General features: G+C 41.0%; 1 protein-coding gene across 1 annotated transcript in view; it reads right to left on the bottom strand.

Moving 5' to 3' along the window:
• Positions 1-15,860, bottom strand: part of pot1 (protection of telomeres 1 homolog) — a 48,357-nt gene extending 32,497 nt beyond the window's left edge. The window contains exons 1-6 of the mRNA XM_070907693.1: positions 15,824-15,860; positions 6,877-7,010; positions 6,207-6,276; positions 3,906-4,006; positions 1,583-1,690; positions 255-329 (exon numbers count right to left, since the gene is read on the bottom strand). Of these exons, the coding sequence (XP_070763794.1) occupies positions 255-329; positions 1,583-1,690; positions 3,906-4,006; positions 6,207-6,276; positions 6,877-6,996 (474 nt within the window). The 5' untranslated portion in view covers positions 6,997-7,010; positions 15,824-15,860. The remainder of the gene's footprint in view (positions 1-254; positions 330-1,582; positions 1,691-3,905; positions 4,007-6,206; positions 6,277-6,876; positions 7,011-15,823) is intronic.
• Between the last annotated feature and the right edge of the window lie 1,079 nt (positions 15,861-16,939).

Below are 16,939 nucleotides of genomic sequence, written 5' to 3'. Positions count from 1 at the left end.
TTGGAAATGATGGGTTACTTATAAAAATGACATGAAACAGTTATTGAATGCTGTGAGGTTTAAAGACACGCCTATCACAACAATCTTCATCGCCCCACCATCACCACCGAGACAGACACAGAGGTCTAGCGAGACCCTGATCCAACTGAGGTGACTCTGGGACAGCCGTCAGCTGACATGAGGAGTCCTGACAGACACAAGACCTCCACAACACACTCCAGCAGCCTCTTCAGCTAACCAGGCTTCCGACTGACCTCAGCGGAGAGCACAGAGCTCCTCTTGATGGCCGGTGGGGATCTGGGGTCAGGAGGAGGTGGCAGGCGGGACACCTGAAGGACAAAGACAGAGTGGAGACATTTCAGCCACAACAGCAGACACCACTGCTGCTGGAGGAAAACTGACAGGATGTGTCAGGATGTAGTACAAATTGACCTCATGAATACAATATAATTCAACAAACTAGTACTTTTTATTCATATAGTCCAAAATCAGGATATAGGCTCTTAGACTTTTTGACTTTGAGCAATTTTAACATTTTTAACATACAGAACGTTTTTGAATATTGGGTACTTTAATATGTGAACCCTAAAATATACATATATGCTGAAATTGCACTGGTGACATGTGGATATGTCCAAAGACTAACAGACGACTGAGTGTCAGTTGTAAATGTGAGGATACTTGTCGCGTTGTTAATACAGTGATGGCTGAGCCTGCAGGTAAAACATGAGAAGGATGGTGTAAAATTCATCAGCAGGTAAACAGAGACACGTCTCCAGGTGGTGGTGTTGTTGTTGTCATGTCTGTCTGACACTGACGTAGAGTGAGACACGGCCGAAGATGAGTCATGTTCAATTTACATCTCTCACAGAAGATCTCATGCTCTAACAGACTGTTACAGCCTGCAGACTGAATTCACACACACACGTTTGTCTTTCTATACTTGTGAGGACAGTCATTGAGCCCAATCCTAACCGTAACATCACAACTAAATGCCTAACCACAACTTTTACCTAAACCTAATTCTAACTTTAACCTTAAAACAAAGTCTTAACCTTCAAACAGTCCTCGACCAAAATGTCCTTACAATGCAGACATGTCCTCACTATGATAGTCTTCACAAAGACAGCAATACAGACACACTAACACACACAGATACAGATAATAAAGCGGAGAGGATGAGCAGTAAACATGTATCTGGCATCACGACCTCCCTGATCATGATTCTAGGTGTCAGGGTTTAGTCACCAAATGTTTGTTTTTCTTTTTTTTTTTTAAATTTTGTAGTCAATGGACTTTTTGTGCTTTCAGTCAACACACAAAACAGCACCAGAGTTAGCTTGGAAGCGGCATGAGAACGCTTGAAAACGAGGGTCTCGGTCAAAGTTTGTGTTGTCAGACCAGACTTTGATTGACAGCTTTCACACCAGAGTTCACTTTAACCAAACCCAACAGGTTAGGTGTGAAGGCATCCATACAGCAAATGAACTGAAAGACATGAGGGAGCCTATTTATATATGCAAACAGTATATACATATAGAACATATTATTAGATTTATAAGTAAGATTTATAAGTCCTCACATAAACGCAGGCGTCGTCTCCCGACAGCAGCAGGTTACAGGGGTGCAGCTTGTCTTTATGAACTGTGGGAGACTTGCCCACAGTGAAGCCAGAGGCCTCCACCACATCCTGCAGGAACACACAAGATAAACAACAACAAGCAGAGAAATCAGGGATTAAAACTGAGGAGAGAGTGAGATAAATATACATCCTTCTTCCCAGAGGGGGGACAGATTGAAGCAGCTGATGTAGCATCCTGAGAGACGTTAAGTAAGACGTCACAACAAGCCGCAGATGATAAGCCGGTGTGAAAAGTGGAGATTGTCTTTTGTTTGGCGTGTCAGCTGCCCCCAAGACGGCTTTAAACCCTCCACTCACGGCTGACAAAGGGACAGCAGATAGTCTGAATAATCACGTTACAGAGACACACAGCCTGACGAGAACTCTGATCTACAGCAAAGCACAGCGGCTCAGATTGTGATGACTTCCTGCCTTCACTGAGCTTTGCGGCGCTTGAAGTTCCATCAAGACGCCGCTGCAGGGTAAACCAAAACCACAGTGAGATGCTGCTGACAGGAGGATTATCCCTGATGTGTTCACTGTCCCCGTCCAGGTCAAAACCAGATTCACCGCTCTGCTGTGCACAGATGTGTACAGATGTGACAGTATCAGAGTGGACCGAGAGTAAACTGGCAGCAAAGATTCAGAGTCCATTTGTTGGTAAAGTTTAAAGGAGCTGCAGGAGGTGAACTGTCCCACCAGAGCCCTGACACATGAAGAAACAACATCAGCAAGATTTCAGTCCTGGTTGATATGGTGACACCTGTTGTTACCGTGGTAACAGCAAGTGCCGTTTAATACTACAGGTACCAGAATTCTGGAGGCAGCTTACTTACCTTGACTTCTTGAGCAGCTACTTTGTCAGAAACAACAGAGGAGCTACTGCTGACAAACACACTGCGTTTCCTGTGGCTGCTTCACAATAAAAGCCACCTCGTGTTTCGCCACTGGAATGCTTTTAATATGAAGCGGCGGCAGCTTTAGGAAGTGTTCGGCTAGCAAAACTGTTATATAGAGCGGTAATTACTGAATGTAAACACATTGAATGGCTAATGTATATATTCAATTACTTCAAACCTTAGGCTTAACACAGCTCAGCGCACTTTCTTCAAACCATACGTACTATGTAAATGAATTTATCTCATCCGACAGATTAATGTCACACTCTTCAACACATCACCTGAATCACTCAGCTCATTGCCTTATTCAACTCACAGGTTTTATGATCCAGAAAAATACAATTTCCACAGACACACCTTCCAAAAAGCAAAGCCCCGTTTTTAATGAAAATAACATCATGTAATCTCATCAGCATGACGTGAATATTCATTTATAAAAAAAGCTTTTATTCGCATTTAGTATCTAATCAAACATATCTGTGAAATATAATAAATGCAATAAATCATATATCATTTCAATGTGTGATGTTTGAATTCTGGGGGAAAAGTAAGTAAACAGTAAACAGTAAACAGTCTGTCAAGTCAATTTAGAAGAAAATAACATGACAAGATGTTTGTTCAGTGCTTTTTAGTCTCACATGAAGAATCAGAATCAATTCAACAGATAACGTTAGAAAATGTCCCAATCATCGTTATATATTATCATCATCATATTCTGTTTTCTTATTTCTAATTCAGTAAAATTTAATTGCATTTGCTTGATTAAATGTTATCAAATTGTTTGCATTTTGTCCTCTCCTTTGGCATTTTTAGAAATTGATAAATAAATAAAAAAAACTTAAACAAAATGAGTTACTGATCATTCTGGGCTCTCTGCAAGCATTTCGGGATCTCCAAATAAAATAAATAAAAACAAACTTGTTTGAGAAGGTGAAGAGTGTGCGATCTTTACCAGGGAAGAAACACACCTGCAGGATTTGTTAACACTCAGGTGGCACAGAGGAGAGAAAATAGGCCTCAAACTCAAACTGTAAATTAGATTCAACAGCAAGACACCATCTGTGCACAAAGATTCACACATTATCACAACAGCATGTCTGCACTCACTAAATATAGATTATTATGATATGTGATTCCTATATCAGTCTCCTACAGATGTAGTTTACGCAAAGTTACTAACGTTTTTCCAGGACAGTAAGAAACCCTGCAGAGTAATGTGGTGGATATTTATATTTTATTGTGAATGAATTACTATGGTTTCTTTCTGATGTAAATAACACTGACACCTGCTTCAAGATGAAAACATCACAGTAACTGCTGTGCCTTCATATATGTTTCTGTCTAAAAGTCCAAACATCATATCTTTGATGACCGAGCGAACGTACCCCTTGATTGACAGCTTGACTGAAGTCCTTGGCCAACGCTCCCAACAGGACGACGTTGATGGACGGGTTCTGAGGCAAGGCGCTCGGTTGGGAATCTTCTTCTGCAAAACAGAAGCAGAACGTCTGTTTAAACTGGAACGAAGTAGAGCTGAATATTCAACACTGAGATCGGGATGATGAGGCATTCAGGTGATGATCTCGGTCATACATATTTGTTATCATGAGTTTGTAAACATTAAGACATTCAACATTTTGTTAATCAAATAATTTATTACCAAAATAGCAATTAGTTATTATTCAAGTAAAAATGCAAACGATTGTCTGGTTCCAGCTTCTCATCTGTGAGGATTTGCTTTCTCTCATGTGATAATGAACTGATCTGAACATCTTTGGTGTTTTGGAGGTGTTCTCAGCAGTCTGAACGAACTGGACCAAACTAAGAAACACCACCAGCACTAATCAGGTTTGTGCAAACACAGCCTGAATCTATCTCTACAGAGCCATTGAAAAACTACAACTGAAGAAACACACATCAGGGAAACAGACACAAAATCCCACAATGCACCAGCAGCAATGTACCAAAACTGACAGTCTATAAACCAACAAAACAGGAGACGTGGACCTGCTCGTCCTGCAGCTGGAGACACAGCTGGATGGTGGCCAGAGAGTTTAAAGGAATGAAAGGAAGGATGTCCCCGCCACAATAAGAGCCTCAGCTCTCTGTGGCTTTTTAATCAGGCTGCTCAGAGATAAGAAGGCCACAGACTAGGAAACAATGAAACACACTGGCCTCCGTCTGCTTCTACAATCCAGACCAGCTAAACGGCTTAACACACACACACACACACACACACACACACACACACACATATAGTCCTGAAAGGTCCACACACACACACACACACACACACACACACAGTGAAATACTCCACACCATCAACCCTGCAGTACTACGCAGCTTTTCAGCCTCTTTAGGTACCCAGTTTTGGTTTTACAGCACATTTACTGGCTGGTTCAGTCTCAGCAAGAAGCTCTGATAAACCTTCTCAACACAATCAAATCTTTGTGAACTTTTACATGCAAATTCTCACCTACAGCAAAACGTCTTCACAGTGACCTTTGAGGGAACAGAGAGCCAGAGACTCTAAAACAGGCTAATGTATTAAATATGTCTGTGAGTTTTATATAGTATAAAGTATAAACTGCTCCACAACAGAGATGCAGTATTGTCTGCAGTTGTCAGAAGTGAGGCCAATGCTACAAATACAGTACAACTGCGTTTAGTGACTAACTTGTTACAACCTAGTAAGTATGTTCCACTCGCCACAGACAAATAGCCCACAAGTAACCAAGTACATCTCCAACTAACCAAGTACATCACCAAGCTTCCAGCACCAGCGGTTTACCGAGGAAATGCACATTGTAGCCCTGAACTTCACATTTTATTAAAACTTAAAAACTGTGCGACGAGGGCAAGAAAAGGCAAAACTTTTAAAAGACATCAAAAACTTAATTTAAAGCTTCATGCAACACCAATTGTGGTTTTTTTCTGGTCGTTCATTCCACGTGCATTTAAATACGCAGCAACAATGTTTTGACCTTGATGTTATTCTTATTCTTATTTTGTATTTTCCACCGCCAAACTAAAATACAAAATAAGAATAAGAATATAAAATAATAGGACCTCATATTAGTATTTTGTTTGAGTTTATATTGTAGCATCCCAAGCGAGGTATGTAAGGAAGCCTCCCAGCATGCACTGGTGCGAAAGACTCATTTTGTCTGTCAAAGAATCTTTTCCTTGACTTCAGAATTCAGTCTCAGATGAGCAAATTACGTTGATTCAACTTCAAATATGTGGTGTGAATTATGTCTTGTTGAGTAAAGTCGAGTAAAAGTTACTTAACTGAAAAGAAAACTGAAATTGTCCATTCACTTTGTGCAATGAGTGCCAAATAGAGTTGCTGGAGATCTTTATCCTGTACTCTAATAATTTAATCAATAAATAATGATTAATCATAAAAAATAATAATTTAACACTATAAGTTTTTCCTCTTCTAAAAAAAATCAAACTGGTATTTAAAGACTGCATTTTGAAAACTTCCAACAAGTACACAAATACATGATTTCCCTCAGTGACTGACAGCTTTAAAGTACGGCAGCGCTGAACTAACTTTAACATCTGTACCAGCCTGCTCTGAAAACTAATTTATAAAAACACAGAATCCAGCAGGCAGCTGCTTGGACCAAATTCAGGTACAAACGGACAGCTGATACACACAGAGAAATGTTGAGTGTTACCTTGGATGACAGTCTTCAGGATGAAGTTGTCAGCTAACGACACCAGCGGGCCTTTATGAACCACTTTCCCCTAGAAAAAAAAAAAAAGCACTAAACTTAGAGACAAACTGGAAAAGCATTTAGCCCTGACTGAAGCTGTGCAGAATATCACTGAGGGCCTGTCAGCTGATCAAAGCCACATCAGAAAACTGAGCGTTGATGAGCGCCTCGGGCAAATGAGCTGCGAGACAGAAGGTGGATTATTCTGCTGCTTTGGTTTTCATAAATATATTCCTGTAGCGTACAAATCAAGAACAACAGCCTCACGTAAAGAAAAAGTGAAACTAGGTGGATGTGAACAAATGGTGGCAGGTGACAGATAAATGAAAAGGGAATAAAGAGGAAAAAAAGAAAAACAAGAAAATACACATAAGTCAACAGAAAAGCGTTCTGAATGAGCTGTAACTGATTTATAGACTTTCTGAGAAGACCTGGGAACAGTGCATTGTAGTAATCAAACCTACTTAAACACCTAACAACTGTTCTAGTTATGTTCCTTATATGGGGTTGAAAAGTTAGATCAGAGTATAGTGTGGATATAGTTTCTTTCACAGTAATTTCAGTATCATCAGTCTTATCACTGTGTAATAAATGAAGAGCCTCTCTGATTACGGGCCTGCTGTAAACAAACCTTGACTGTTTTGTTGGTGTAGTCGGAGCTGATGCTGATGAGCGAGATGGGAACCCTGCTCAGGTGTGATGGTATCTTGGCGCCTGGCCCCGCCCCCTCCAACAGCACACGGACAGGCATTACGTCAAGGTGATCTGCCGGACATGAATAGAAAAATACGATTCATTTCTGTACCAACAAACTGGGTGACAAATAGTTTGTGTTAGAGTTGAGTCAATGTTTTAACCGATTCTAGGTTTGTGAATAATGACGTCACCAATGAAACATCTGAAAATGTTGAGTTCTTGTTCATCTGGTTTGGACAGAAGTGAATGTCAGTGGTTTCAGGCTTTAATCTGTCAACTGTCAAAGAAGACAAGACACACAGCTGCTGACAGTGATCCAACCTGGGATCTCAGGTTTAAGGTCTTTTGAAGTCCAGTCTGAATGTCCTCCACTCATCAACAGGATAAAACCTCTGACAGGAAACACCAGATCCATGTCGACAGCACAGCGGGAGTTAAAGTCTGTGAGGCGTTTCAGAGAAAACCCCAGAAAAGTGTTGGCCGTGCTCCCAGCAGGTAGCACGTTGCTTCCTGTCAGAGCTCGTTAGTTTGATTTCCGGCAGATTTGAGTGCCGAGTCCCTCGGTGGTACCTCGTCGACCGAGGACGGCGGAGCGGGAACAGCCTGCAAGGCAGACGAGCTGTTCACTCAGCCGTAAAGTCAGCTGCTCAGTCAGGCGGAAAACCCAGCCAGGAAAAAATAAAATCAAATAAACCTCTCTGATTTAGACCGGAGGGGAGGAGCCGGAGGCCTGAATTAGAGCACGATGAGTGATTCATTCATGAGTTCAGAGCCACTCTGTGTGAAGGTACCACAGACGATTTCTGCTTCTGACCTACAGCTGCTACAAGTCACTCCGTCAGTCTGTGTGCCCCCAAAACATCACAAACCTCACAGAGCTGCAGGCTCACAGACTCACCTACACCTGCAGGTTAAGCCACCAGGACGCTGGAGCTGCAGCTCACCTGACAGCTCAGAAAGATTTCAACAGCTTAAACCCCCAACATGACTCTCTCGTTCTGGGGTCACTGTCACACATACAAACAGACTGAAATTGTTGATTAACAGTGATGGGAAGTATTTGTGGAACCAGTGGCTTCTCTGACTTTGCATCTCTACTGGCAAATCCATGGTCACACCGCATCCTGCTGGCGACGTGACAAAAACCCACCTGTATGATAATATCCTGACACCTGGACCTGCAGGACCTTAAGTATACATGCAGCGAGCTGGTCTGTAGCTGGTTTGATTGTCGGCTTCAGTAAATGAATGGCACAGACTGAGCTGTGAGGCAGAGTCCCTCCCACAGAGAAGCAACATATCAGAGACCACCAGTCGGCCGTAAACAGTCTGCTGATCCCCGCGGTGGGACAGCAGCTGATCCCTGCCAAATGACGGCCGGGCCACCCCAAGCAGTCGGAGGCCTTTCTGCTCCTCTGAGCGTCACCGAAACCCACCGCTCAGCTGCTCCGGGACGCTCATTAACTCAGAGGGTAACTCAAGTTCATCCCAACAACATCGTTCATGAGGAACAGAGACGCTGAGAGGGACAGAGGATAGATCTCCACGCAGCAGCTCACTGATGAACCATGTGCTCAGTACAGCAGCTAGACTGCAGACCAGACATGACTGTTGGGGTAGGAGGATGCTAGATGGTTGCATCATTGAGCTGTTCCCCTCATTAGACTGTGTGACCTGAGCTGTACCAGACCTGGTTTCAGTATCAAAAGACAATGTGAAAACAATGTGACATTGTCCATCGCTGATAGCTCACAGTCAACGACCACTGAGCCCTATATGAGCAGCAATATGATGATTGATTTAGAACAAACGCACAGAAAGGCACATTTAACATCTCTTTGTTAAATCTTTCTCAATGGTTACATGTCTGGTTGCTGGCTGCTGGTTACTAGCAAAGTTTTCATCCAAATGTAGTGCAAGAATGTGTGTTTCCATCCACCACTGTTGAGCAAACATCCAGTCAGGTGCCATTAAACCACTGCAGAAGAAGAGGGCGCAACAAGGTGATGTAATAAAAACAGTCAAACATCAAACGATGGAAAACCATGCAGAGAACGAGACATAAATATGGCATCAGTCAACACATTCAGAGGATCACCAAAGTAACTGTACAGTTACAAACACAAGCAGCACAACGTCACAGGACACAGTACACGACTCTCTCCCACCATCCACTGAAAAACTCTTAATTGCCGTTTCACAATCTCCAATTTTCCAAAGTACACTCATTAATTATGGACAGAGGTGAACTCCAACACACACAGTGTTGGCTGCAACCCGAAGGTTCATTTCCTACAACATAACACCTCCAGCTGCCACAGACGTACGCTCCAGCAGCTTCACCTATTGAATAAATAAAAAATAAACTCTCACAGCTCAGCAGGTGATTTCAGGGGTTTTTATCAAGTCAGGAGCAGCTTGTGAGTGCAGAGCGGAGGGAGTGTGTCGAGGGAGAGCAGCTCTGCAGCACTCAAAGAACCCCATTTATTAAAACCATTTAAAACCACACTTCAGCACTGAGTCACAGGCTCTCTGTGGAGCGCAGAAAAAAGGACAGAGAGACAGACCCTGGACACAGACACTCCTGTTTAAATTGTCTCGCATCTCACATCCGCATTACACTTCCTCCGGGGAAAAAAAAAAAAAGTAAAAGGTTACATTTTTAAAAAAGCCACTTGGTTGCTGCTTCAACCTGCAGCTCCACACACTGCACAACCATTGGGTACAAGCATGTAGCCTGGTTCCAGACCGCCGAGTCAGACTACAGTTCAAACCTGCTCTAATCAATATTTTTACATCAACAATGGATGAAATGCATAATGTGAAAGATGTCACTCATAGTGACAAACCCAGACAAACTCTGCAGTTCCTCTCAGCTTTGTGGAGCTTTTTATCCTCTTTCAGCTCCTAGTTTTACTGGCTTTTAAGACTAGAAGGTGAAGAAAATGGAACATCTAGCAGCTAAAGAGCCAGATATTTTTCTCAGGAGTTGGAGGAGACCAAACTAGAGCTGAAAGGAGAGTGAATATTGGACCTATATTGATTAGGTGAACACAAACACAACTCTGTGTTTGTTGGAAGTGGGCAGCTGATTGCTAACAGGTTAACCATATACATTTTTAAGGTGATAACATGTCTGTTATGTTTACAGTTTGCTGAATTAATGCAGGTATGAATTACGCTTTCCATGTCTGAGTAGCTGCGAGGGTCGACGTGATGTAAATGTAGTTAACTTTGAGGACAAGCACCGGATGTTACCGTTCTCTTATTGCACATATATATTGAAACAGTACATATATGTTTGTTGATCAGTAACAGGGAATTGAACCGCTAACCCTGACGGTGTTAGTGTAGACCAGAATGAACCGATAAACTTTTTTGTCTTTTCATGTTGTTTCATCTGATTCATCATCATCAGAAGAGGCTTAAAATATTCAGTATTTCAGAAGAACTGGAGGAGTTACAATGACACACACTGTGTAGTAGAGAGGGTTTTTATCTATGCATCCCCAAATCATCCGTCTTATCTCCTCACCCCCGGGTTGAAAACACAGATCTAAAAGGTTTTATTTCCATACAGACTGGAGGAGTTTCCTCTGCAGTAGGAATCAGAGAAATCCTCCCAGAGGGCAGTGAGAGATGAACCCTTCTCTCACCAACTGCAGCTGATAAGAAGAAGTTTACACAGGTTCAATAATCCCAACATCACCACTGTACACTGAGAAGCAGGACAGCACACAACTGTTCGTTACAGCCACACTATGAACAACATAATGATGAGGGCTGAAACTATAAGAAAACTGTGAAAAATGGTGCAATTACAACATCAAAAATCACAAGGTGACATCATAAAATGACGTTTTATCCGGCCGACGATCCAAAACCCAAAAATATTCTTTACTATAGTGTAATTCGAGGGAAACAATGTGTACAATGCTAAATGATGCAGCTAAAAAACAAGTGCAGTGATTCAACTGACAAAAAAGGCGGCTTCTTGACCAATTAATTGAAATATTGATGTTTAGGGGGCAGCCTTGGTTTCAACCTTAAAAACATGATTTAACATGTTGTGTTAAAACTGACAGTGTGGAAAACAAGACTACAGATTTGTGTTTGTTTGGTCACGACTTCTTCTCAGGACAAAAATATGACCTTAACGATGATGGATATTTCTGTGCTAGTAGAAGCAGATTTTTAGCTTTAGCTCAAAACTGAAATACTGAAGAGTTGCTGACTGCAGGCCCCACAGCGATCTTCTTTATTGATTTAATGGAGATAGAGGTTTTAATGAGCTCCTATGGTGGTACACCTCACTCAAAAAATTATTTCTACTCAAATTAAATATCACTTTTTGGCTGAGGACGACTCTGGGCCAGAGCTGTCAGATAAGATGACAGAATGAGCAGGTCTGTAATTACTGTATCACAGATGACGACTTAATAATCAGTTAATTGCACAGGAGGTTGTTTTTGTAGAGAAATGTAACATATCAAGAAAGTATTGCTTTAAAATGACAGCATATCATGCTAAGAAAGTGAAGAAAGGCTAACGCACATCAAGAGCGAATGTTAACACAATTCATTCTTCATTCAAACTTCACTTGCATACGTTCTGCAAATTCTCAAATAAAAGACGCTTAAAAAGGTTGGGCAAAAATTATTGAGGAGGGGCAGAATTACCTGCATTATAATGTCTCACTTGATAAACTCAGAATCATTTTACCACAGCAGGTAACAAATATATAATCACAGCAATTTCACAATTAATTTGGGGAAAAAAAACGACAGAGCCTCCCCACCACCTCCTGAACTAAACTGTTTACCAGCTCAGTTTGTTTTGTTTCCAGTTCTGCTGAAATTCACACTGCATACAAATATACTTGTATTTTGTCCCTTGGAATAATATCGATTACTAATTTTGAGTTTTGTGTATCTTTAACCGCAAACAGAAGAACTGGGAAGAACTGGGGTCGTTACAAATATAGGCTTGTTTCAAATAAAGGCCTTGTTCTTGCAATTGAAAGCAAATAAAGTGTAATAGAAATGTATACAGGTATTGTCTTATGTTATTCTGTGTCATGTCTACGCACACAGTGGGATACTTTGTCTTTTCTGCCTCTCGTGTGAAAACGCTCAACTGCCAGGAGTGAGAAGTTATCAAAAGAGAAGCCGTTGGATTCGGCCTTCAACTTCTAATTCTCAGCAGACAAAGGCCTTAAGGAAGAAAGACAGATAAAGCTAAGAATGGACAGCAGGAAAACTGTGCATACAACTTGTAGTCTCTGAAGGTGACGAATGTGGGATGTTTTGTGACGCATGCGGCTGTATGCACAAATACAAATCACTGAACTTCATACAGTATCTCTCAAACAAGCTCAGAGGTCCATTTGCCAAGTGAATGACAGAATATTGCAATAAACTCTTGAAAGATAATTCTCTCTTTGTGAAATTCATTTCCCACGTCATAGAGCCACCCTGAGATTTTAGGGTAAATGGCTGGTTTAAGGGGGGACGGCGGCCTATGGGAACATTTTAATATTACGCCCAAATCTTATTGTTGTATTATTACAAATGATTTATCTTTTAACTTCTCTGAAAACTACCGTGAATGAAAACTAATCTCCTTTATCAGTGTAGGCTGTCATGCCTCAGTGTCAGAAATCAAGTGAGACAGCAGAAGATGTGAATTAATCCATCCCGCCAAACCTCAGCTAATCAGGACGGAGCGCGGCGGAGGGGAAAACAAACATGTCAGACAGAGAGTGAGGCCGTGTTGAGACGCAGCCTCGCAGGGTTTGTTTTTTTTTCCTCTAACAAACAGCTACTGTGTGTCAAAATCACAAACTGTCCTCTCTGTTCGCTCAGTCGACGCCGGAGCGTTGGCCATGACACAAACCTTATTTATTCCACATTTGCATAATCTTTGAGAGGCTCCTAGAGGATCCTAACTCCCAGAATAGATCTGGAGAGAGGATTGTCGTATCCATACTGGAACGAGCTGTGTTGTGTCTCTGTATGAAGAATCAGTAGCTGACCGACGTGCTGCTGTTCTGCTGGGCGGAGACTCCTACACCTACACCACCGCCACGTCACTCACCTGTCCTGTTACATTACAGGGAACACCCCACATTTTGGATATTACTAGTTCATCTAAGGCAGGACGATTTGAGGTAATAGGTAATATGTAGAAATAATGCCACTGTACCAAGTCTGCACCAAGCATATTAAACTTATCGTGTCTCTACATTAATATAATCTGATAAAATAATGCTTGTTTTCCTTCCAGGTTCTCACAAGTCACAAGCCAGATAAGTCTTCTACAGAAAAACTGATTTATGTTTACAATATTACATATGTGGTATGATATTACTCAATAATTTCAAATTTTCATCTTGACCATTTATCTAGATAAAGATTCAAACTTTGTTGCTCTTTTTTTGGAAAGCACACAGTCTATTGTCAATCAAAAACATCAAATTGATACAGAGTGATATCTCTTACTTGAGGAAGTCAGGCTGACTATAAGAGCTGTAGTGCAACCAACATGCAGGCGTCATTGTAACAAAACATCAACAAAAGAGTTTCATCTTGTATTTTGGCCTGGTCACAGAAAAAATGTATATGCAACAGCTGAGTAAATTTGCCAGCAACAGATGTCTTACAGCTAGCGAAACCACCAACAAATTGTACACCATCATCAAATGTTAATACAATTGTGGATCTTGCAATTTGAAAGAAGTATTACATAGCCATTAACATGTAGTTCGTCACTTTGTTTGACTGAGTGGACAGAATCAGTCTGCTCTTTCAGTCTCTTCAGTGGGAAACCAGCCAGAGTCTAGACTCTCTTTTTCACTCCAATCAACCATGTTTCAGGTGAAAAGGGTGAAAAAAGGTGACAGGTGGCCTCTGTAATGCTGCAGCCATCAAGGCAAAGAGGAGAAATACCAGGATGCCACAGCCAGATGAAAGTCCAATGTCCTCACCCACTCATACAGCTGTCCAGCAGGAGGTCGCCGGGGTCATGCATTGTATGATCTATCCCACAGCGAGCGGCCGGCACTTCAAAAGCAGGAGGGAACCTGGACTTTTAACTCTCACAGGCGGGTGGAGAAAGGATGAGTAAGCTCCTCAGACCTCATAAATATTTGCCTGCAGATCCACACAGGAATCCAGGAGCTGAATGATCCATGAATTGAGAGTACGTCCAGACTAAAAACGCATCTTTCTCCCCTCAAAACGGAGCATTACCAAAACGGCCTTCAGAGTGTATAAATCTTCTAAAGTCAGAAGCTCGTAATTACGATAACTCCAGCGTGATATTAACAAGGCATAAACACCCACATACAAATTCCATATACAGTATAAAGCAACAACAGCTCATTAGGAAATCATCTTAATTACATTTTGTGCAGAGGTCACTTTTCTTAAATACCTGCAGCCTCTTTCCTTTTAGAATGAAAAGCAGATTTTGTTGCAATTTGCTCTCGAATAAAAGCTGGAAAACAGCAAGGCTAAATCCATTTTCTGAGTTGTTAGGCCCCACACTGTCATCCTTCATCTGATTAACCAAGCAGCACACCTCAATAAAATATCAGCAGTAAAAACCAGAGAGACAGAGATCTTCCGAACAATCACAACCTGGAAGAAATAAGAGGGAAAAACAGCACTTAAGTGTCCCGTTATGGCTGAGACTGCTGCATCTTACAGTGATGTCTTCTTCTCCTCTTGTGGCTCAAAGCTCACTGTGAATGCTATAACATTATAGTGGAAAAAACACTCACTGTAGATAATAAACAGCAGTGTACCATCATCCAGCACTATCAGCCACTAATAGCCCCGTTTTGAGCCTCTCATGCATTAGCATACATTCGGGCCACAGGTGTAACCATCAGAGTAAACAGTGTCAGCGCTGCTGGTCCACCTGTCACAGTTCGTGTTATGCAGTCTAAGGGGAAGTAACTAACAACCAATGTTAACATGAACAGTGAGCGCATACCGATATGCCAATACAGTTTTGTATCGATAAGTTACCTCAGATATTCAGAAGTTCGGCTACAGCAAGTTAACTGTTAGCTAGTTAGCCTGCTAGCCAACTTTAGCAAACACTAAGGAGGGCAGCTTAGCCTCCGGTTAAACACGCACATAATCATGTTACAGTAGCATTCAAGTATGCACTTCAAACTAATTGTATAGTATTGAAGTAAGCTAGTGAACAATAAAAAAGTGTAAGAAAGCATAGCGAGCGAGATATACCCTGTTGTCGTTAAGTCGAACGTCAAGTGAACTCCATTCGAAAATCCTTCGGTTTAAAGTTATATTGATTATCTTCAATCATATACAGAAAATAGAAGATAACGTACAAGTTTTTTATGAATAAATAGACTCTACTGGTACATTCGGCAAACATACAATACGTAATGCAGCACGTTATTTAAGTAATGTTTCAACTCTCCCCTCGGACCGCAAGCTGTGGAAATTAGCATGATTTGGGAGTCAAGAAGACTGCGAGAACCAACTAAACAAAAAAACACTTTTTATTCAACAAAGAATCCCCTTGTGGATGTAAGCCGAATTTTAAGGTGGAATATACAGATTTGTAAAACCCCTAAACCCGTACTATGCATGGTGTGCCATTTTGCCAATATGCAATGCAAACCAAAATCTAAACATTTTTAGATTGGGTCTGGCCACACGCTCTTTTGCTAAAAGACAACGGAGGTTTGAGCTGCGTCAAACTGTCGCTAAACAAGCGTCTAGAAACTACAAACTACAACCTCTCGAATACAGTTAACAAAAGTACCATCGTGGTAAAATGGCCATCTTTAGCAGTCGGAACGGAAACACGGCATTACATCCTGGAAATAAAAGAGGAAAACTTACGGCTGCACGGGTTTGGTTTGTTTTCCCTCGCTTGGTTTCGAATTGACAGGCTGCTGTAACGCGCATGCGTGTAAGACTATTTGTATTGACAAGAAAAACTGATTATTGAAAGTAAGCAGGAGCAGATAATAAAAATCATAAAAACAATGATACAAATAAAGCAATACAAAATAAGAAAAACAAATATAATAAAAAAAATACAAATTTAAAATTGTATAAATAATAAATGACAATAAATTCTCAAATTATACATATAAAAAACAACGTTGTTTTATTACTAAAACAAAACAAGTTTTTTTAGTCTAGACATTGTTCTTTTTTTCTAAACTTTTTGTTTAATTGTTTTCATCGCTTACATGTCCCTCCACATTCATCTCTTACTCTTGAAATGAGAGTTCATCTGCTGACACCTCAACTCATTTCAATGTTTATACTTAAATTGACACTTTTACTTCTTCTCATCCCCACAATTTCAACCTTTCATGCACTATTTATTCTAACTGCTTTCAGTGCTTACACTTAAACTAATACTTATCTACAATATCTACCTGAAAAGTATAGACTTCAACTGACACTAGCTCATATCAGGAATTCTACTTCAACTGACCCTTCCAGTTGAATTTATCACTTAAATTTCAACTAACATTAAAAGTCCTTTCAGCACTTTGACTTGAACTGATAGTTGATCTTTATTCAGTGCTTAAGTTGACACTTAAACTGCTGTCAGAAATTCTGTTTCAACAGCCACACTTGAATTTCTTTCAGTGCTTCAACTTAAGCTTTGCCGTAGCTATTTCAGATATTTCAACTGCAAAATTTCCACAGCGAGCACACAGACATTAACTTCAGAAAATGTTGTCTTGTCCAGTTGACAACAAATTACCCAGACTCCACCCCTTTTTGCCGCAATTAGGACTTCCTGTCTCCAGTCCACAAATGCGTTGACTGGGATAAACCAAATTCCAGGCTTAATTATGTCCCCTCAAGAAGCTTTGGTGGACCACACAGAGGTTCCACCATGGCTTAGATTTGAACTTTAATGTAATTAGAATATTTTTCCATCATTGCACTGAAGGCAGCCTTTCCACAGGTTTTCTCTGCACTATGTGACAGCAG

The sequence above is a fragment of the Enoplosus armatus genome, chromosome 6 (assembly GCF_043641665.1).
Source record: "Enoplosus armatus isolate fEnoArm2 chromosome 6, fEnoArm2.hap1, whole genome shotgun sequence".
Taxonomy (NCBI): Eukaryota; Metazoa; Chordata; class Actinopteri; order Centrarchiformes; family Enoplosidae; genus Enoplosus; species Enoplosus armatus.
This window is presented reverse-complemented; position numbering and strand designations above follow the sequence as displayed.